Source organism: Ammodytes marinus, assembly GCF_949987685.1.
Source record: "Ammodytes marinus genome assembly, chromosome: 2".
Classification (NCBI taxonomy): Eukaryota; Metazoa; Chordata; class Actinopteri; order Uranoscopiformes; family Ammodytidae; genus Ammodytes; species Ammodytes marinus.
This window is the reverse complement of record NC_137231.1, coordinates 25,251,873-25,272,447: the sequence shown is the minus strand read 5'-3', so window position 1 is coordinate 25,272,447 and position 20,575 is coordinate 25,251,873. Positions and strand designations below refer to the sequence as shown.

The 20,575-nt window shown below is 40.2% G+C and overlaps 3 protein-coding genes across 3 annotated transcripts; 1 reads left to right on the top strand and 2 right to left on the bottom strand.

Moving 5' to 3' along the window:
• The first annotated feature begins 4,372 nt into the window (after window positions 1-4,372).
• On the top strand, window positions 4,373-10,396 carry agpat9l (1-acylglycerol-3-phosphate O-acyltransferase 9, like). Its single transcript, XM_080039344.1, has 14 exons — window positions 4,373-4,443; window positions 4,931-5,133; window positions 5,240-5,306; window positions 6,642-6,790; window positions 6,921-7,066; window positions 7,252-7,326; window positions 7,439-7,528; window positions 7,610-7,703; window positions 8,150-8,265; window positions 8,610-8,665; window positions 8,860-8,945; window positions 9,064-9,192; window positions 9,402-9,481; window positions 9,844-10,396. The coding sequence occupies exons 2-14, from the start codon at window positions 4,990-4,992 to the stop codon at window positions 9,953-9,955; spliced, it is 1,344 nt and encodes a 447-aa protein (XP_079895470.1). The 5' UTR covers window positions 4,373-4,443; window positions 4,931-4,989; the 3' UTR covers window positions 9,956-10,396.
• A 2,645-nt stretch (window positions 10,397-13,041) lies between these two features.
• myl7 (myosin, light chain 7, regulatory) lies at window positions 13,042-14,712 on the bottom strand (the record flags this gene model as incomplete). Its single annotated transcript, XM_080044426.1, has 6 exons — window positions 13,042-13,146; window positions 13,237-13,285; window positions 13,574-13,652; window positions 13,742-13,846; window positions 14,014-14,089; window positions 14,677-14,712. 6 exons carry the CDS (start codon window positions 14,710-14,712, stop codon window positions 13,042-13,044), a joined length of 450 nt encoding a protein of 149 aa, XP_079900552.1.
• Window positions 14,713-15,197: 485 nt separating this feature from the next.
• On the bottom strand, window positions 15,198-20,136 carry gck (glucokinase (hexokinase 4); the record flags this gene model as incomplete). Its single annotated transcript, XM_080035521.1, has 10 exons — window positions 15,198-15,213; window positions 16,245-16,388; window positions 16,874-17,107; window positions 17,413-17,568; window positions 18,135-18,318; window positions 18,412-18,511; window positions 18,629-18,724; window positions 18,911-19,030; window positions 19,231-19,548; window positions 20,056-20,136. 10 exons carry the CDS (start codon window positions 20,134-20,136, stop codon window positions 15,198-15,200), a joined length of 1,449 nt encoding a protein of 482 aa, XP_079891647.1.
• Window positions 20,137-20,575: the final 439 nt, after the last annotated feature.

Below are 20,575 nucleotides of genomic sequence, written 5' to 3'. Positions count from 1 at the left end.
TGTCTGTGTTGGTGTAAGTTTGTTCTCAAATAGACTTTTCTTTATTATTACAAAGTAAAACATATTTTTCTACAAACAAAAGCTACTTCAGTTATTATAAATGCATACGATTACAAATTGAAAGCGTTATAATCTATCTTCATGATAAGATTAAATTTGGCTACTTTTAGAATAACTGTTACCTTGGTACAGATAGGCCTAATTTCATATGATCTAGCGAGCCTCTTCCATGGGGGTCATTTTATAATAGGTCAAAGGGGTCACCTTATGTTCATTTATTTCCATTAATTATTTCCCCCGGCAAAATTAGGCCTTAGGTTACCCCAGGCCTTTCATAATTGAAATTATGGTTTTTCCCTGTTTTGGCTTTATGTCGGGTAATTTTTCTAAAATAAAAAGCAGGAGAATTTCTTTATTTTATCAACAAGAGGGAAAACAGGACCGAATGAACATAGACACGCTCCCTAATATAGAGATATAGATAGAATAGAGATGCATAGGTATAAACTTGAAAAAGTGAGTAAAACATTATCAAAAATGAGTGCATTTGATTTGCATCTTGTAATGTTTGAAGAGTTTGTGACATCTTAGAAGAAGAAAAACAGGTTTGAAAGTCAAACAATAGGCACATCCGATGCAAACAGGCATTGTTCGCTTTAGTTTGAGTAAAATGTTCAAAGGACAAATATGTGTTGTGCTGCTGCAGCTTTTTAACTATTATTTCTATACAGACATGTTCTGATTCTGCCATTATTTGCCAACGCAGTTTAAATCAGTTTACACCAATCAGGAATTACACCCGTTCCAGGGTGCAAGATTGTAGTGCATGCAAGGTAACAAATATAGTAATGGTATGACATTATTTCCAGATAATATTTCCTGTCAACCGTGTCATATTGTAGTTCAGGGTGAAAGGCTTTAGCCTGGGGGCGTATCTCCTGAATGCCCCTCTCAGAAAATACTGCGGTTATTCAGTTGTCTCATGTATCCCCGGAGCAGGTTTATGCGTCACTCAAGTGCTCTGAGACATGACACATTCCCTCCTGCGTTGTCTCAGTTTACTCATTCAGTGGAGTCTAAACGTCTGTCTGTCTGTCTGTCTGTCTGTCTATCTATCTATCTATCTATCTATCTATCTATCTATCTATCTATCTATCTATCTATCTATCTATCTATCTATCTATCTATCTATCTATCTATCTATCTATCTATCTATCTATCTATCTATCTATCTATCTATCTATCTATCTATCTATCTATCTATCTATCTATCTCCATCCACCCATTCATCTATCCATCGATACATCCATACAGCTAAATAAATATATTTTCATTTAAAAAAGGTGGTTACAAACTTACCACGTATTAACTTCTGCTGTGTTATTCAAAGCTTTGCATATGCTTATATGTGTCAAGAAGTGTGATGTAAATAGTTTTATTGTTGAAACTAAATATTTCAAAACGCAGCATCTTTGGTACTACATTAGGCTGCTGTATAATGTGGCAGTGGCCTTTAAACAGGGAAATGTTTGTTAGATTTTCTCAGTCTCCTTAAGAAATCTGTCTTGGAGTGGAGCAAAGATCATTTAGGAAAGGTGTGGGCCCCCACTAAAAATAACTTTGAAAACCACTGATAGCACACAATTCCACACATTTATATTAGCCTACTAATGGGCCAAACTGGGGTGTTCCCTCAACAGGACCACATACAACTAGCATGCTATTTTTGGAACAAACAAGCAGTGCCTTACTGGAATTAACACACCCACAAATAGTTCGTTGTTGTGGTTTACTACTCTGAGAATGTCTACCTGATCAAACAGGACTCCGCAATTTGTGCGATTTATTACAGTTTTTATTACAGTCGCTTTTGTGCTTTTCTCACATCACTACATTTGCACAGCAGTTAGTGCATTTCTCAAAACAATTAGTGCAAACTGCAAAACCTAGTGGATAACCTGCAAAAGTACGTCACTTGCTCAAAATGGATAGTCTATTCCTCAAAAGCAAGTATTCATGTCAATGAAACTGCCAGTGTCATCAAAATGAGAAGTCTTGACACCATCGTTTATGAACAAGATAGTCAAATGGCTTTGTCATGTTTTCATTATGACAGTTTATTCTCTCAGTGTTTTCCAATGCAAAAAAAAGGTCAGAACTCGGTGACACTACCTGAAAATGCTCAAGACAGCACTATACACTACTTGTACAGCCATTTGAAAACAGTAAAGTTACACATTGCTGTAGTTAGGGGAGTAAGTGAGTAGCCTACACTGAATACGTATGTTTCACATTTTTACTGTATATGCTCTTTGCAATTCTACAGCATTGTGCAAAAGAAAAATACACTTCAGTCACTTATTTAGAACAAACATAAAAAACACCCTTTTGGTAGAGCTGTGCACAAATGTGAACAATGTAACAGGACATATTGTAACTGAACATATATATAGGTAAATCATTCTGGCACATCCAGACGTTCCTGTCTGTCTGGCCACATATTTTCATCTACATCACAACGGATATTATCCCTTGCAATGCAGCGAGGAAAGTATCTCCTGGAGTGGCGAATCCACCATCTGCATGACTCTGCTGTAATGTCGTCACATGCTCCCTCTTCCCGTTGTGTCCCCTTCCCCTTCCTCCCCGCATCCTCAATCCTCTTCCACGATGCCGACCTTGCATTTCTGTGTCACAGAATTGTAGAAATGGTACACATTATGTCCTGCTCGGTTCATATACAGTATGCTTGCCAAGTAAGGGTACATGGGATTCATCCCTGAGTGACTGTGAACAAGTGGCTTGTCATTGGTTACAACTAATTCTTCACACACCTCCTCGTGAGTGAAAGCTGAAGTCCACCTGAGAGCAATTGTTCAATTTAGGAGACATTTCCAGGAAAAAATTATAAAGAAAGGTGTAAAATTTGCTTGACAGAATTTGATAACTAGTTCAACAATTTTGTATGTAATGACTAGCAATAAGACTTAGCTTTATTGGGAACGACTATTCAGCATCTATAAGTATAGTTCATTTTGGCTGACATGACATAAGCAAATGACAATGTTAACAGCAGCGAATTGTATGACAGCAACTGATACATGTCCAAAAGCATTTGCAATTTGTTCAGAGGAAGGAGAAATTGCTACTATGATGTGCTCAAATGACTAAATGTTGCGGAGGTTGAACTAATAGTTATGAGAATTTTCATTCTGATCTGAGAAAAGCACCAAAGCAACTGAGAAAAAACTGTAACAAGGTTGTTGCTCACAATTGTCTCACTAAGTGATCAAATGAAGACTGCATCATCATATGTTCCTGTATACTTTTACTGTGTAAGGCAGACAGTTATCTTCTGATACGCATCTTTGCCAAGTGGGGAGATTACAGACCAGAAATCTCTTTGCATTAGGCTCCATCCCAGAATGAATCACCCTCTTATCACTCCCAGAGACGTTACCCAAACTGACCCCCTGACGTCCCCCTGTTCACAGCCTGTGCAACAGACTGTGAAATGTCTGAACCTGGTAAATAATCAGGACCTTTTGTTAGTCTTAGGTGGGAGGGAGAGGCGTTTGCAAACAGAGATTGTTGTGGCCTCATTCCTCATAAAGGCTTCCCTTTGTTGTGGTGATTAACATGTCTCACAGTTTTGGGGCAATTTATGACAGTAGCATTACTGTTTCCCAAAATGCGTCTGTTTTAGATCAGCCTTCTAGTCACTGGGTTAGTGATCAATGCTCTCAAATGACAAGAGAAACGGAATATCATCAATGACCAAAAAGAAGAAACAATGCCTTTTGAAAATTGATGCAATAGTCAGTGTAACCCACAACAAAAGGCTGACCAGAGATTTTTTTTTTCCAGTACAAAATCTGTTTTACCTGGTCACCAAAAACAGGTGCAATTACTTTCAGGAGCTTTTTCAGGAGCTTTTAGGCATATTCTGTGGTCTTTGTCAGCAGTTGGAGTTTACTGAGGGGGAAACCAAAGTAAAAGTAAGCTGATCTTGTAGTAAGAATGTTGCCATTCGATCATTTTCCAAGGTCAAGAATGAACCAAACTCATATTTGTTTTTTCCTAATTCTAAAGTTATGTCATTTGAGATGAGACTTTGAATTGTATTTCCTTTGAAATTCATTCCGTTTACAGTTAGGCCTATATGATTCAGGGACAAAGTCTTCTAAAGGCCAGTATTTATTTACCCATGATATATCGAGAATTAGCCATATAGGTTTCACTTTACCGATAATATAGTGCAAAAAAAGTAAATACCCCATGTTAATCCAGTCTGACTAGAATCCCTGCCATCTCCACGTGTCCACCGGGGGCGGTGTCGGGGCGTTGCTCGTGAACTTTGTTCTAGTGAAGGGGCGTGTTTGCTGTCTGCGACCAGTCCTTTGAGTTCTCCAGGAAGAAAGGACATGGACTCAAGTTGGATAGGTAAGATGATGATACCATTTTTACCATGAAGCAGTGTTACTCGAATAAAATGCCGCTTGAAGTTTGTTGAAAACAGAAATCTTTCATGCCATAGTTTGGTTATTCTTGGATTTGTCTAGGCTACAATGACATAAACACGTGGGAACTGATCGTCTGTGTTTCTTTGCGACGTGTGTGTGTGTGTGTGTGTGTGTGTGTGTGTGTGTGTGTGTGTGTGTGTGTGTGTGTGTGTGTGTGTGTGTGTGTGTGTGTGTGTGTGTGTGCGCGCGCGTTTCTCTTTGAAGAGCACTATGACCTGTTGACAAAATGTACTGGAGTGTTGAAAGATTTTGTTTACATTTGTGTTCTAGTGGTTGTTGTCGATCTTCGTGTACTAACAAGTGATGGTGTCTATCACAGCATAGTAGACTTTCCTTTAATACTTTGGTGACAAAAGTGTAAATATGACAACAACAAAAACAACACAACTCTTTCTCCCCACATGCAGGACTGCGCTGCATCTGAGCCACAGGGCTGCTATTGTATACCTCAGGGAATTAAGTGACCATGGAGGATTTCTGGGAAGCAACCTTTTGGGTGCTTAAGATCTGGCTGTACCTCATTGTTGGCCTCATCATGATCCCAGCCATGTTTGGCTTCTCACTGGGCATCTCCGAGACCTACATGACCATCCTGGTCAAAACCTTAGAGGTACTGTTGTTTAAATGATGTTCCATGTAGATGCTTACACAATTCTCATTCACTGGTCCAAACAAGACACAAGCCATGCATGTCTCCTGTCTGTCCTCTTCTTCAGTGGGCCACTCTGAAGATACAGAAGGCAAACGCAGAGGAACAAGAGCTCAAAAGATCTTCATCCAATGGTGAGAAGAAAACTGATCCTCGAATGAAAAAAGAGAGATAGTCATATCCTTTATTGTGACAGATATGTGTTGTGCTGCAATACTGGATTGCACAAGAGACTTTATTACAAGTCTCAACGAGCATGTGGTAATGATATTTCCAGCTTTGAGAGAGTAATTGATTTACCTGCACAGTTCAGAATTCTCTTATGTTTTTGTGACCTTTTAATGGCAAGTTTTTCTGGACTACAGGACTATCTCTGTCTGGCACCATGACTCTGTTCATTTCAAAGCCCTTACGATAGGCAGCAATGTTACATTGCTTTGAGAACTTTGCCTATCTCACAAGACGCAATTACTCAACTCTTTATCACTCACTATTTAAGCTGCACAGGGCACAACCCCCGACCTGTAACGCATAAAGAGGTCAGTTATGTGCGCTAAAACTGTTGCCTCTGCCAAGCTCAAAGTATGTCAGTGTTGCATTTTTAAACGTTGGACTATAAATACAACAAGTGGAATTGCTTCATAAACTTCGATACGGTGGACTCTGCTCTGAAAGATTTGATTGAATATTGAATTTGTAAATCCAGGTTTTGGACTTTGCTTGCCGAGTTATCAGATAATGTGGAGTCTAGGCCGGGGTCAACTCTTAACTGTTCTCAGAGCTGTTGGTGGAGTTAGTCTAAGATACCCGGCAGAGCAGTTACTCAGAGCTGCTCATTCAAAAACTTTAAAACTTTAAAAGGGCCATTTTGTTGGCTGAGTAGATTTTTCTTAGCACCCTTTTATCTGATGTTATCTCTTACGATATCAGAGCCAGTATTTCATGTTGAAATTGGCTTTTGCTGCCAAATGACACGTTGTACATTCTTAGGTGAAGCAGAGCTGCTGGTGACTGCTCTCTCCTCTTAAGTGCATGTTTGATTTACTGTTATTTTATTTTTATTTTATCACATCATTCCTGCTAAGTACAGAATATAAAGACAGTCCAAGAAACACATTCCTCAAAGAACTTTGTTTTATATTTCTTGCGTTGAAACCTTGTAGTCCTTTATCGCTATAAACACAATCTTAAGGCACAGGGCAAGGCTGCCTTATCTTTCAAATTGTTACTGAGATAATGATTCCTATCAGATGATATAGACTGTGTGTGTGTGTGTGTGTGTGTGTGTGTGTGTGTGTGTGTGTGTGTGTGTGTGTGTGTGTGTGTGTGTGTGTGTGTGTGTGTGTGTGTGTGTGTGTGTGTGTGTGTGTGTGTGTGTGTGTGTGTGTGTGTGTGTGTGTGTGTGTGTGTGTGTGTGTGTGTGTGTGTGTGTGTGTGTGTGTGTGTGTGTGTGTGTGTGTGTGTGTTAGGTCTCATTCAGAGAGAAGATGGCTCGATGCAAGAAGAATTCGAGGAAATTAGACGTAGTCGGCCCAAACTGGTTGGCAGCGGCGATTTCACACTAAGTGACTCTTTCTATTTCAGCCGGAGAGGAATCGAGAGCATTGTAGAGGATGAGGTAAATTATTTTCTTCATCAGCAAATTGTAATAAGTTGTTTTTGATCCCTGGTTTTTGCATTTCAGTATTCAGGTGGTCTGGTAATGCAAGTCTTGATTTAGAATGTTTTCTCTATTTTAAATGAACTAGGTGACGCAGAGGTTCAGTTCAGAGGAGCTGGTGTCCTGGAATCTTCTGACTCGCACCAACAATGATTTCCAGTACATCAGTCTGAGGCTGACGCTGGTCTATGGCATCGGCATCTTTGTGAGATACTGTATCCTCGCCCCACTCAGGTATACAAATAATAGTCTGCAAAATGAAAAATGAAACTGTAGTGATACATTTTTAATATTAGTTTAGGTTAGCTTTCCGTTTGGCAAACAAATTTAACATTTAACTTTTGTCTGAACAATTTATTCATTAGTTATTTTTCTGCTGAAAACTTGAGGATTGATTGATTGTGCTCCCCTTCCACCAGGATATTACTGGCCAGCATTGGCCTTACCTGGTTGGTCATTGGAACAACTGCGGTCGGATTTCTTCCAAATTGGAGGTAACCACAATAACCAGCCCTAATAATAGTCCTATTGCAAATCTACCCTTTTTTCCCCATAGAAATGGTTCCCTCCTGATTTGTGCGTGTTTGCTTATGCGTGTGTTTTTAGGATGAAGTTCTGGCTCAGTGAATGGGTGCATGTTATGTGCTACAGGATCTGTGCCCGAGGACTCTCTGCCACCATCTGCTATCACAACAGGTAAACAAAGAAAGTCAATTAATAAAACAGTTTGGGAATATCTTCTGATACTGACTTCATGTCTCCACCTCACAACCACAGGGAAAACAAACCCAGAAAAGGAGGAATCTGTGTGGCCAATCACACCAGTCCTATCGACATTGTGATTCTCTGCAACGATGGGTGTTATGCGATGGTATGGACACAACCTTCTTCTATCTTAAAGGTGGAGTCAGAGATTCTGGTCAATGCTTGTTTGTAAAAATCAATGTATATCTCCCCACAATCTGTACTGTGTGTGCACGGTAAAAACAAAAAAAACTGTGTTAATACACAGCCTAGGCTCTGTTAACGGGCATGTTGCTAGTAACAGTGGGCCCCCTTTGTTTACATACCCTTTGTTTACATACCAGTTTGCAGAGCCTCTGCTGTTTATTAACACCAGATTGTTTTTCAACGCACAAACGGTACAGACAGGTAACAGATCGTTAGGAGATATTCACTGATTTTGACAAAAAGTTATTTTGACAACGAGCGTCCTCCAGAATCGCTGACTCCACCTTTAACATTTCCATAGAGATAGGTAATAATTCATTCTGAAACATGACGTGCTCCCCTAACTTTCAAAATGTGTTCCATCAGGTGGGTCAGATACATGGAGGTTTGATGGGAGTCTGCCAGAGAGCCATGGTGAGGAGCTGTCCACATGTCTGGTTTGAGAGAGCAGAGATGAAAGATCGCCACCTAGTGACCCAACGGTCAGTTTTCTCCAGTGTGTCTTTTCAGGCTTGCCTTTGCATGTGTTCCTTGCCTGGTTTTTCTCTCTGTGGTTTATCCCCTGTTTCTAAGAACGGGTTGGCATATTCCTGGCAGTAAAAATCCTCAAGAGTTTCTGCATCTCTTATAATCCAAACAAGATCAAATGTGTTTAGGAAATGTTGCTCCTGGACAATGACTCATACAGTTTGGAATCCAGTATCTCTTTCTATCAGATCTCAGATGTTTGATGTCCTGATTGTGGAAAAAACTCTTCAAAGGTGCAATATGTAGATATTTATGTAGTCAGGAAATGGTTTCCATTACTTCTTTGTGTTGCTTCCAGGTTGAGAGATCATGTGAATGACAAGACAAAGCTTCCCATATTGATATTTCCAGAGGGTAAGAGTGACCGTGTGCATGGGTAAAGTTACTTTATCCACACCAAGTTTCATGTTTGTCTTTGTATCATCAAAGGGAGTGTTGTTTTAGCTCAGTGTCTGATCACTGACGAATGAGCAGCTATTCTATGTGGGGCTGGACGGTGCTCACACAACCCTGTCCTCCTTTAATCTCTCGTTGTCTGGTTTCCACAGGAACATGTGTGAACAACACATCCGTCATGATGTTTAAAAAGGGAGGTTTTGAAATCGGAGGAACAATATACCCAGTGGCCATTAAGGTACTTCAATCTTGTCTTTCAATTAAGCTCCACCCTTCATTAAGATTTTAGTTCCAAAGTCAAGTCCCTCACTGCACTTCTGTGGGTTTTTTTGTTGTGTTTTTTTTACTTTTCTTAGTACGACCCAAAATTTGGAGATGCTTTCTGGAACAGTTCCAAGTATAGCATGGTCAGCTACCTGCTGAGGATGATGACCAGCTGGGCCCTGGTCTGTAACGTCTGGTACCTGCCAGCTATGCACCAGCAGGTATGTGCAACATGTGCTGAAGCATGTGAGCACATGCATGCATGAAGCCACGTGTACAGCCCACAGGTCCCCCCCCCTCCCCCCCCCCCCACACACACACACACACTCTCCCCCGACCCTCCATATATGTACACACACACACACACACACACACACACACACACATAACGGTAGGCTGAGTTTGTGTTTTATTTATTTTTTAATGGCAGGAGGGGGAAGACGCCGTCCAGTTTGCCAACAGAGTGAAGTCGGTCATCGCTCACAAGGGAGGGCTGGTAGACCTGCAGTGGTAAGATTCAACCTCTTCACTTTGAATTGGATTATTTTTTTGCTGGGCTATTTTTTTCTTCTTCTTAACCTGGAAACAGACTTCTAGGCTTTATCTGTGACACCAGCAAATAGTATTTTTGTGCATTGTACCGTCATATTTAACTTAAGTTTTAAAGATTTTCAAAGAATCACCAAAGTTAGTTTTAATCCACAAAGATACATGCCATCCCGAATGTCCAATATGAAAAGATTTTTCTTTTTTAACTACGCCCTTTTTAGCTCAACAGTGTTTTTCAATGACATTGAACCGCATTGAAGAGATGTGTGAAAGGATTAGCGCCCCTCTCACTTTGTGCTGTCTCATCCTGGCTGCCTGTTTAGGGACGGAGGCCTGAAGAGAGCAAAGGTGAAGGAGTCCTTCAAAGAGCAGCAGCAGAAGCAATACAGCAGCATGGTGGTGGGAGACGATGACAGCAACGGCAGCAGTGACTGAGACCCCTCCCCCCCACCCCTCCTCCCCCCACGGGTTCACTGCGCCAATCCCTGCCATGTGTTCGGAAGATTTACACTTTAAAATAAGGCCTCGCTCCTCTAATACTTTCTCATTAGCTCGACCTGACAGTGAATACTGCCAAGTGGACTTAAACACACTGTGAAACCTTTAGGTACAGCTGCGAGGAGGAGAGTCTCAGTGATTTGCGGTTTAACACAAGTGCAATATTGAGCATTACGAGAAGCAGAGTGACTGTGAAAAGGAAAAGCTCTCTTGTTTCTCGACAGCTGTCGCTGCTGGAAGAACACTCTTGAATGAAATGTGGGATTGCAGGGAAGCACTAGCAAGAAAAACTGGATTTACGAAAGTGCCTACTCTCACAGTCAGTCGACTCATTCATGTTGTGTTCATTGTTTTTTGAATAAATTTTAGTTTACAATTTCCACTACCAATGGTGTGATTACAGTATATGTATAAAGAATATACCATGAGGTGGTTTAAAGCACAACATGACAAATTATGTATGCATAATATGACTGATTTAAAGAGGACAACTACTTGGAACAATTTTGATTTAAGCATTTCAATGTAGATCTTGCTGTGTTAAACTGCAACATAAGCAACACTGATAAGCACCTATGGTTTTAGGTAAAAGACAACCTGTTTGAACAATCTGATATTATTAAATGTATCACTGATTGGCACTCAGATTAGTTTTGTTATTCTAAAGGGACATCTCTTTAACGGTTTCTTTTTGACCCTTCAACCTCTGCTGCTTTTTTCACATAGCTGCAAAGATGAAGCACGGACACGAGAGACACCAGGGTTTGGCACGTGAATAATACAGGAGAGTGTTGCGTGTGGAATCTCAGTTCATTAAATGTCCACTTGAGATGTTCTCAAAGGATAATGCACAGTTTAGACTTTTTGGGTCTCTCTCCACCGGATGGTTTTCCTGAAGGTTGATCCTCACCAATGCCATTTGTCTGTTGCTTCTTCTCTTTGGCCCCTTAAAGCAAAAATTAAAGAAAGATTTCTTACAAGTTCACTGTAACTACGTGAATGTTGCCGCAATCCTGAGTTTCTTTTTTATTCAAATGATCAGCGTTCTCACCGTCTTTCTTATGATCGCCCACATCTGTTGTGTCCTGCATTATATCCTGTGTATTAAACAGACAGAATGTTATCACATGATACACAGTGACAGTACCACATCATGTAAGACAAACCAATCAGCTTTGAGCCTCTACTTGACGACAGCACTTACCTGCAACAATGTTGTTTTGTTTTTCTTTATCTGTTCCTGATATCTGCAAATATCACAAATGTAAATAAGTTTACGGGTGACCTCATCTGAACTCAGCTGAGTCTAATTGACTTACAATGGTGCGCGGTGGACAATAGCCAGCGTGACTTCCTGTCTCTTCCCTTTAGTGAATGCGCCAGGAGAAACTAATGATATAGTGAAATATTTATGGGCCTGATTAGTGCCTCACATCTGTGGTTCCCTCTGCACAGTTCAAATGACAAACAGGTTGCTGTTGATTCAGGCAGACACATTTCAATTAAACTGCTTTTATCTCTTGGCAATAAAAAGACAATAAAGCTGCTACGTGGCAAATTAGCCTGTGGCTGTACCTCAATGAATAGGCCTACAATAGGTTCTACATACAGAGCAGGCCTGGCTCTAATAAATCCACTATCACACTATATATTAGATATCTATAGATTAGATATTTCTCGTAGGTTATGATTTTAAATGTAGGTATTTAGTTAGTATATTTATTATTATAAAATATTGTTATTCAAATCTATCTTTTATTTTATTATCTGCAGGAAAATGGGAAATGATAGTGTCTGCCTTATATCATCAGCCTAGACTGGCACCACCTTAACTAAATTGGAGTTGATCACAAAATACTGTATAACCATTACACAAAAATTGAAGATTATTCATCTGCATGGCAAATATGTGTCACAGTTACAAAACTACAGATATAACACTTTACTGAACTAAAAAAAATACTGTTGTGTTTCCTTAATTGACATCCCTTTAATGGGCATTGCATGTAAAATATAAAATAACTAAAAATAGCCCTATTCTGTTTACTGAAAAATCACAGCAGTACATTTACCTATGCAATGGTAAACATGAATCTTCTTCAATTAAATGTTTATATACGCACACAAGCAGAAATGTACCCACCGCTGCAGATAGGAGTCACAGTTCCTGTTGGCAGGTTTAGTGTTCTTCTTCAGTCCATCCGGTGTCCATATCGTGCTGTTATCTACTCCTACGTCCACTCTGCCTGCAGCTCCAGATGCTATAGGCATCTCTGCCAGTACCAGTGGGACCAGAGTTTTTAGAAATAAGAAATAAACTCCAATCATCTGGATGCAACTCAGTTGTTGCGAGTGTGCTGAAATGGGTGACGCTTGCCTTGCAGCTTTTCACACACTCCTCTCCCCTTTAGTTGTTGACTGGCCACTGTGTGAACAGGACAATGTGGCTGTGGAGTTTATGGAAGTGTTTGTTGATGTATCCTTGGCAACAGTGTTTCAAAGGAATGGAACAGGAGTGAGGCCTCTGTGAGTGTGATGACTGACATATTCTTTAGGCTACCTTACTTTACTTAACACATTTGTGGTATATCTCATCCACACAAAAACAGAAAACAGTTTTTTGTCTCAATAAATTGTCCTAAAGTTAATCCCCTTTTTTGTCTCTAAATAGCCTATACAGAGGAAGGCCTACAACAAGAATTATGCTACTACTATAGCAATTATTAGTATGCCTTCTCAAAATCAGCAAATTTGAACATTTAGTCAAATCTTATGAAAAATAATACTTTGTGTGTGATCTTCAGATTTTATTATTTCGGGTACACAAACCTGTTAAGGCATTGATATTCTTATACAATAAATAAAATGAGCATTTGTAATCAACAAAGAAGCTTTTTAGGAGCCCAACACTTTATTCCCTATAGCATACAAACCAATAAAACAAAATTATTATGCAAGCCAGTGAAAGAAACAGCAGTTATCAGCATGTTTAGATGACTTCACAGCATGGATTACATCCCTGGTTAGGATTCTTCCTTCTCATCTCCGTGAGTGATGGTGTAGCAGAGTGACTTGTAGTCGATGTTGCCAGTTGGGTCGATGGGAGCGAGAGCGAAAGCCTGATCCGCCTAGAGGTTTATATTAGTGACAAGTTGAGTGTAAATGATTATCTAAAAGAATAGTCGGAGAGTCTTTCTTTATAGAAAAAATGTACAAACCTCCTCTGCTGTGAATTTATCAGCCTGGTTCATCAGTAATCGTCTAAACCTTGGTAAACAAGGACACAAACAAAGTGTAAAAGTAGAGGATAAATTAGATTGTTGTGAAAATGAGAAAGACATAAGGTGCTTCGAGGAACTTTCAGTTCTTGTTCATTCTTGCACCCCCTTTGGACAAAAGCGGTAGTGTTTTTACTATGCCAGCTTTTTTTTGCACTGATGGTTTCGTTTGCTGTGACATGTCATTCATGATCATTAGAGGAAAAATTAGATTGTTTTAGAAATATTTAAAAGTTCCTCGTAGCACCTTTAAACTAATCAATTAGATGTTTCTTACTCATCCTTGTTAACAAAGCCTGTCCCATTGGGGTCAAAAAGCTTGAAGGCTGCAAGTATGGTGTCCTCAGGATCGGTACCTGCAGAATAGAAAAGAAAGCATTGTCTTGTAAAAGTTCATCAAATAAGATCCAAACTATTCATTTGAATGTCTTTGAAAAGCTCTCACCGTTGAGTTTCTCCCCGAAAAGAGACAGGAACACGGTGAAGTTGATGGGACCTTTCCCCTCGTTCAACATCTCATCCAGCTCTGTGTCCGGGACATTAAGCTTCCCTGATACACACACAAACACATGCAAAAACACATAATAAATACACATGGTGAACCAATGTAAACAAATATATCAATTACAATGAGAAATGCAGGTTAAGCCTACACTTTTTTATTTTTAGGTATGAATCAATAGAGTATACTATAGATTTAAAGGCAAAGAGAAATACCCAGCTGTCCATAGGTCTCCTTCAGGTCTTGTTTTTTGATAACACCATCTCTGTCTTGGTCAATGCAGCCGAAAGCCTGTATAATACAGCACAACAAAATAAGAAGGATGAAGAATCCAAACAAAATACATATTCTTCAACGGTTCAAAACTTTTTTCATTAGAGTAACAAGTTCTCACAAGTGAAAGTAGGCTGATCATCATTCATTAAAAGTATAGAAATACTTGAAAAGTAAGCATTGCACACAATTGAGTTCACAATGTTCTTTTCTTACTAACAAAGATATAAGATTGTACGATGAATTGCATTTAAGTCTTTCCTTTCTTCTCAATGACAAGGGTCAAATGAGGTGAATTTAGCCACAAGTTCATGGAAAGCAAATGTAAATGTATTTGGTGAATCAGTCACATTATCTGTTATCCATTGTTGATGAAAATTATAGTCAGTCATTGTCTTGATCATTTATAGGAGCTGCTGTACTAGGAGTTGTCTTCTAAAAATCACTTTTCTACTGACATCATGAGATGTACGTTGTGCAAAAAATGAATAACTACTACTCCCCTTCATCGCATGAATTTGAAAATGAAAAAGATCACGTGCACACAACTCCCTCAAAGAAAGGTTTTAAAGAGAGTTGTGTCAAGACAGAGACACTCACTGTACCTCTTTGAACTCCTGTATCTGGGACTGCTCGAACATGGAGAAGACATTGGAGCAAGACTTCTGCGCTCCCCTTTGTCCCTTTTTTGCCTTCTTACTTGCCTGAGTAGATGAAAAACAATTTATTGAGTTTACACACTATTACTGTTTTGATAACATTTTTACTGCAGACACATGCTTTGTATGATGCCTACCAATCAGTTCTGAGTTTAGGTCTTTCAAAATAACAAGATTATATTCTTAAATAAACAAGAACCTAAATAAGGCACATTAACATTATTCACAAATGATCTGTTATGGTTTTAAATCATCACTGACTAAGGGTACTGAGAGAGGGCAAACAGCCTGACTTACCATGTCTGATTGATCGTATGTGGACTCCCAGCAGAGGTGTGATGCTGGGGTGGGTTTTTATGTATAGCCCATCTTATCTTCTACCCTCCTGTAATAGCCTGTGGTGGACAGCACAGTCCCTTACATGGCCATGGCGGCTCTCTGTCAGCCACTGATAAGAGGTGAAGCAGTCAGGATTCCTCCAGGCTGGAAAATAGAGATATGAAGAGCAAAAGGGGGAGAGGGGAGACAGGGGAAAGTGACCTCTGACGTTCGTCAGCCAATAACAACTTCTCAGAGGTCACATGAAGCTCTAGAGGTAACTTAGATGTGTTAAGACTTTGGTGACAACTTTGCCTGATGCTTCATAGAAAGCTTTTACCTACAAATTACAAATATAATAGTTTAGCCAATAATAGTAATATTAATAATAATTTAGTTATTCCAGCAATAAGCTCAGGGGTCACCAATGCAGGGCACAAGATAAGTGTATGAACTATGCTTCTTTTTTTTTGTAGGTCGCTTGTGCATCGTTAAAGTTTTTTTTTTTTTTTTCATGGAGCAAGCTAGTATATTTTTCTGTGCAATCTAAACCAAAATGGGTCCAGTCAGTGAATTAAGGAAAGCGCCCCCGTGCCCAAAATTTCTATTAGAGTTGAGTTTGATTATTGATGACAAAGTGAATGGTTTTGGATCAATGCACATTTTTCTTTCATTAATGAATACTGGTACCATGAAACAATAGATATCAATTTGATTTAAATAACTTTAAAACCATCTGACAATCTATTTCAACTGGCATTAAATGTCATTCAGATACTTTAGTTTAATTAAGCAATTTTATTTACATTTTAACTTATTCACATCCAAAGTAAATTTCATCATGCACATACCTAGAACTACAAGCAACTGGCACACACACACACAAGACATTAAAGGGGAAATCTAGATATACAATATTAAAGAAATATTTCATTGCTGACAAATGGGAGTTACTACACAACAAGGCAATGAATTTGATTTAGTCGTATTTTACAACAGCATTTACAAAAATAATCCTTGTGTTGTATCACATCTTGCAGCAGTGAGTCTCCACACAAATCCCTTTAGAGACCAAAAAGGGCCTTCAACTGCAGACTGTGGATGGCAAACCATCAATGTTCTCAGATCAGAGTTCAGACTTTCTTCACGGCTGTCCTTTCCTCCTGTACAGCTCAGTTTCCTTAGTGTCCGTTTACCGTGTCAGCATGCATGCGGCCATCTTACAGGCCACCGCTGAGATAAGGGCAGCTCCACGACCACTCCCCTCGTCAGACTGGATGAAAGTGATGTCACAGTGAGGCGTGAGGTCCCTGACCATTTTGTGGAACTTGTCACGGAAACTGGAATAAAGAAACAACATGTTAAGTCTACACAATCAGTCAGGTTCCGTTTCACCGCTTCCCTCTTACCTCCATTGTTAAGTTATACAACTAATAAATAAAAAAAAGTGGATTTCAGCAGTTTCATATAACGACAACAAGCATTCAATGTTTCCCTATACTTATTATGTTTGCGTGGAGGGGTTAAAAAGTATAGCAAGAGATATGGTTAATTTCAGTCAAGTACTGCTTTGGCTACATAGGTATCTGTGCCTCTTCCACAATTGATTTCTACTTGTTTGATTGCTGAACATTGTGGCAGAACTTCTTTCCAGTTTGATTCATTCAATGAAACTTACAATAACTAACTTTTTTTCTTGCTATAAACTGGAAACACCCTTTGCCACCAAATAATCAGCCTCTTTCCATTTCTTGTAACTTATATAAAAGTGTGGCATAAAGTAAACTAAGATATGCCATGGCCTAAATAATATGGCATTCCTCACCATGGGTGCAACTTGTAGACAGATCCGTCAACCCCCACTGTGATATTCAGGGATTCCTGGCTGCGACGCTCACGCATCAGGTTGATCACTCCAGCGAGCCCCGCGCCGCACATGTGCGCAGAGCGAGTGGAAACACTCTCACAGACCAGACGCAAAATGTCACAGTCCAGCTCAGACGGCAGGAGGCCCAGCGAGGACAGGATGTTGTAGATCTGTTTTCTGTCCCCGGTGTCACTGGAGGGAAAATGTTAAAAAAAAAAGTTTAAAAAAACAGACATTTCTAGATTCACAATCAGATCTTGAAAATTGTCATGCTCATTTCTTCAGTTTTCATTTATATCTCTTATATATTATGTGCTTTATTGCCAATCAACACTGTTATATAAGGTTGTGTCATCAGCATACACTCATATAACACAATGTGCTTCACATTGTTGTTTTTGTTATATTCATCTGTTTTGCTTATGCAAATGCATCGATTGTCTTCATGTATGAACAGAGTTTTATGATATTTTTGGTTAGGATCCATTGTTGCTCACCTCTCCACCTGTGAGACGTAGCGTGTATCAAAGCTGCCACGCGTCTTCAGAAACTCTGAGGCTTCACCGTTAAACAGCAGGTCTTCATTCACCAGCTTCATCAGAACGAGCCTGACCAGCTCGCCCATGTACTTCCCACTGATCAGCTTCTCATAACTACAGGGGGCAAGAACAAAACAAGAGACAGGTCTTGGAAATTAACTCTAGACAGGATGTCGAAATAGTGGAAGAAACAGAAAGGATATGGATGTGGCGAAACTCATGAGCAAACAACTTTCTTTCCCAACATGTAATAGGAAAGGAGAGGAGAGCGGATAAGGAAGGCCACGTCAGTACTGAAGCAGCTCAATGAGGCTGGCCTCAGCAGTTGTCTATGTGAACGGGGTGCCAGTGCAAAAGGTAAACAGCCATTAGGCCCGGCAGGCACTATGCCAAGGGATCATTAATCTGACACCCCCACCTGCTGATTGACCACTGACGTACGAGGGCTCCTGACATTTACAAACATCCTCGGGAAAAACAGAGGGTAGCTTGGCAACTCCACAGAGAACTCAGGTGAGCGTCAGGTGAGTAATGCTGTGGAGGGGTGTTTAACTGAGAAAAACAATAAGAGAATGAGGGAGGGATTGTGTGGAGCACTCTAAATTATAATGGTATTGTCTCACTAGACTAGCTTTCCCGATGGGTGTATGTGACTGCATGTTTGAATTGAATGCACTCACAGCTGCTTTCCGGGGTTAAGCGACGTCTCATCTACCACTCTGTCGTACTCCAGTCTGAAGTCCTCCAGCTCCCCGTTGGATCCAAATGCCCCCCACTCAGTATTCACGCACATCCTGCCCTCCTCCCCTTCCACCAACTCCACTGTCCTCAGCTCCTCCATGTAGCACGCATTACAACCAGTACCTGGTGAGAAAAGAAAATCAAAAATAGTGAAAACATGAACCTTACACGTGCTTGAGTTTGTTTGACTGTATGTGTTCATTCATGGCTACTCACCAACAATCATCCCAACTTCACAGCTGCGATCCTCGTAATAGCAGGAAATCATGGTGGCTACAGTGTCATTCACCATCGCAACCACATCCATCTCAAAGTCCTGTGTGACAACAACAAATCAAAATGCCTTAAGAGTCTTACAGCTTTAGATGGGTGTCAAAATCATCTTGTGTCATTTATTTCTAAAGGAAAGCTATTGATATATACAGTAACACACCCCTCGTCTCTTGATAGCATCTCTGAGTAAACCAACAACATTGTTCCCTTCTGCCCCAGACGCCTTGAAGCCTTTGGTCCAGTTTAGCAAGATACCCTGTGAGGGAAAAAACAAACAACTATTAAATGTATAAACTTTATAAAATATACAGAACCTAATTAAAGTGGATCAAAGGGAGTGTTCTCTCTTGGAGTGGTGGGAAGGTGATGTAGATTATCGACATGCTATACCTACCTTAGTATTGTTTTAACCGATATTCAGTGTTACAGTGTAAAATCCCACCTTGTCAATATCCTCGTGTCGTACAGGAAAGGAGAAGGTGAAACCCAGCGGCAGCTTCTTGTGCTTGATATGATGTTTGGCCAAAAAGTCGGACATACACTCTGCTATGTAGTCAAATAGCTGCAGAGGGAGAGAGGACCAGAGAAAACCACAAAATAATTTGAACTAATTTCATTCTAAAACGTCAAGCCTTACCATTTAGCAGTTTTCAAGCACTAGATTTATACGAGCTCTACAAGTGGACATCTACAAACATCCGGTAAAGAAGAATCGACACTTGGAAGAAGACAAAATTCACTGTAAATACTACATTCACTTACCATTTCAGCGGTGCCTGTCATGGCATCCTCTGGAATGGAGTACATCTGGTTCTTGGTCTCCACCTTCCAGCTCCTCTCTTGATCTGCACCCACCTTCACCAGCATCACCCGGAAGTTGGTTCCACCGAGGTCCAGAGCCAGGAAATCGCCTACCTCTGATCCTTCAGGGGTGGAGCAGACGTAAGTCGGGAGCATTTTGATGCTGGACTCCTCGTGGGTCTCCAAACGGAGTCCTCTGTCCATCTCACGCTGCATCCTGTTCATGACTTCTTTTAGGTCTTCCTTGTCCAGCCTGAACTCTGACAGGATCTGCTCTACCTGCAACGAGAGGACCAAAGAGCAGGTCAGCAGCAGCATACAGAACAATTAACTACATATGTATTTGAGTGGATGCCATATGCACTGGAGCGATGCTTGTGAACCATAGTGTGAAACAGAATTACCACCAGTAGTTTTGAAAAGAGAAATGAGGATTCACTTGAAAACCATGAAGATAAATCAGAAGATGTATTAGAAAAAGAGGAGCAGACACATGAGATGTTATAGAAAGAATAAAAGGAAACACAAAGAAAATCACTACAATGCAAAACAATGAAATAAAGTGGAGTGGAAATTTCCCGTGTATTATCACAAATTAGAATCTGAACATCTAATACAAACAAGCTCCTCACCCAGGGTTTCTTCTGAAACAACATGGAGCAGTCTGTGTGTAAAAACTATGGTTATTTCACATTATTAACATTCACATGGAATAAAAACACACGTCTACACTAAAGTGAGAAATGACTAAACCTCCACAAAATCTGACTGAAGAGCGAATCTTACCATGAGGATTTTATCGACCACAGAGCCGAAGCTACAAGGCATCTTTAACATCTGGTCGAGATTGGAGCTGACACACGGCATCTTCTCGGGTTTAACTAAATGAGCCTCTGTGTGTTTCTAGGTATGTGGTGAGTGTGTGTTCTCTCTTTGTGTGTGCAGAGTCAGTGAAGTGTGTGAGTGCCACTGTATAAGGACCTTTTTTGTCTTTTTTTTTTACCACAGCTGGCCACACCAAACACGAAAGCCCACCCCTTCACAGCCTCACCCCATCTGCCGAGCAGGGTTCAACACACACACACACACACACACACACACACACACACACACACACACACACACACACACACACACACACACACACACACACACACACACACACACACACACACACACACACACACACACACACTTTAACATATACATCTCTTATATTTAACCTATGACATGAAGCTCAGTTAACACAATTCACAATACATAGGATGAATAACCTCTAAAACTAACAAAAGAATGCTGCAGGTGA

Coding starts and splice junctions, on each gene's coding strand:
- agpat9l (XM_080039344.1), top strand. CDS start 4,990: ATGGAGGATTTCTGGGAAGCAACCTTTTGGGTGCTTAAGATCTGGCTG. Junction 7,704..8,149: donor ACGATGGGTGTTATGCGATG/GTATGGACACAA, acceptor GTGTTCCATCAG/GTGGGTCAGATACATGGAGG. Junction 8,946..9,063: donor TATACCCAGTGGCCATTAAG/GTACTTCAATCT, acceptor TACTTTTCTTAG/TACGACCCAAAATTTGGAGA.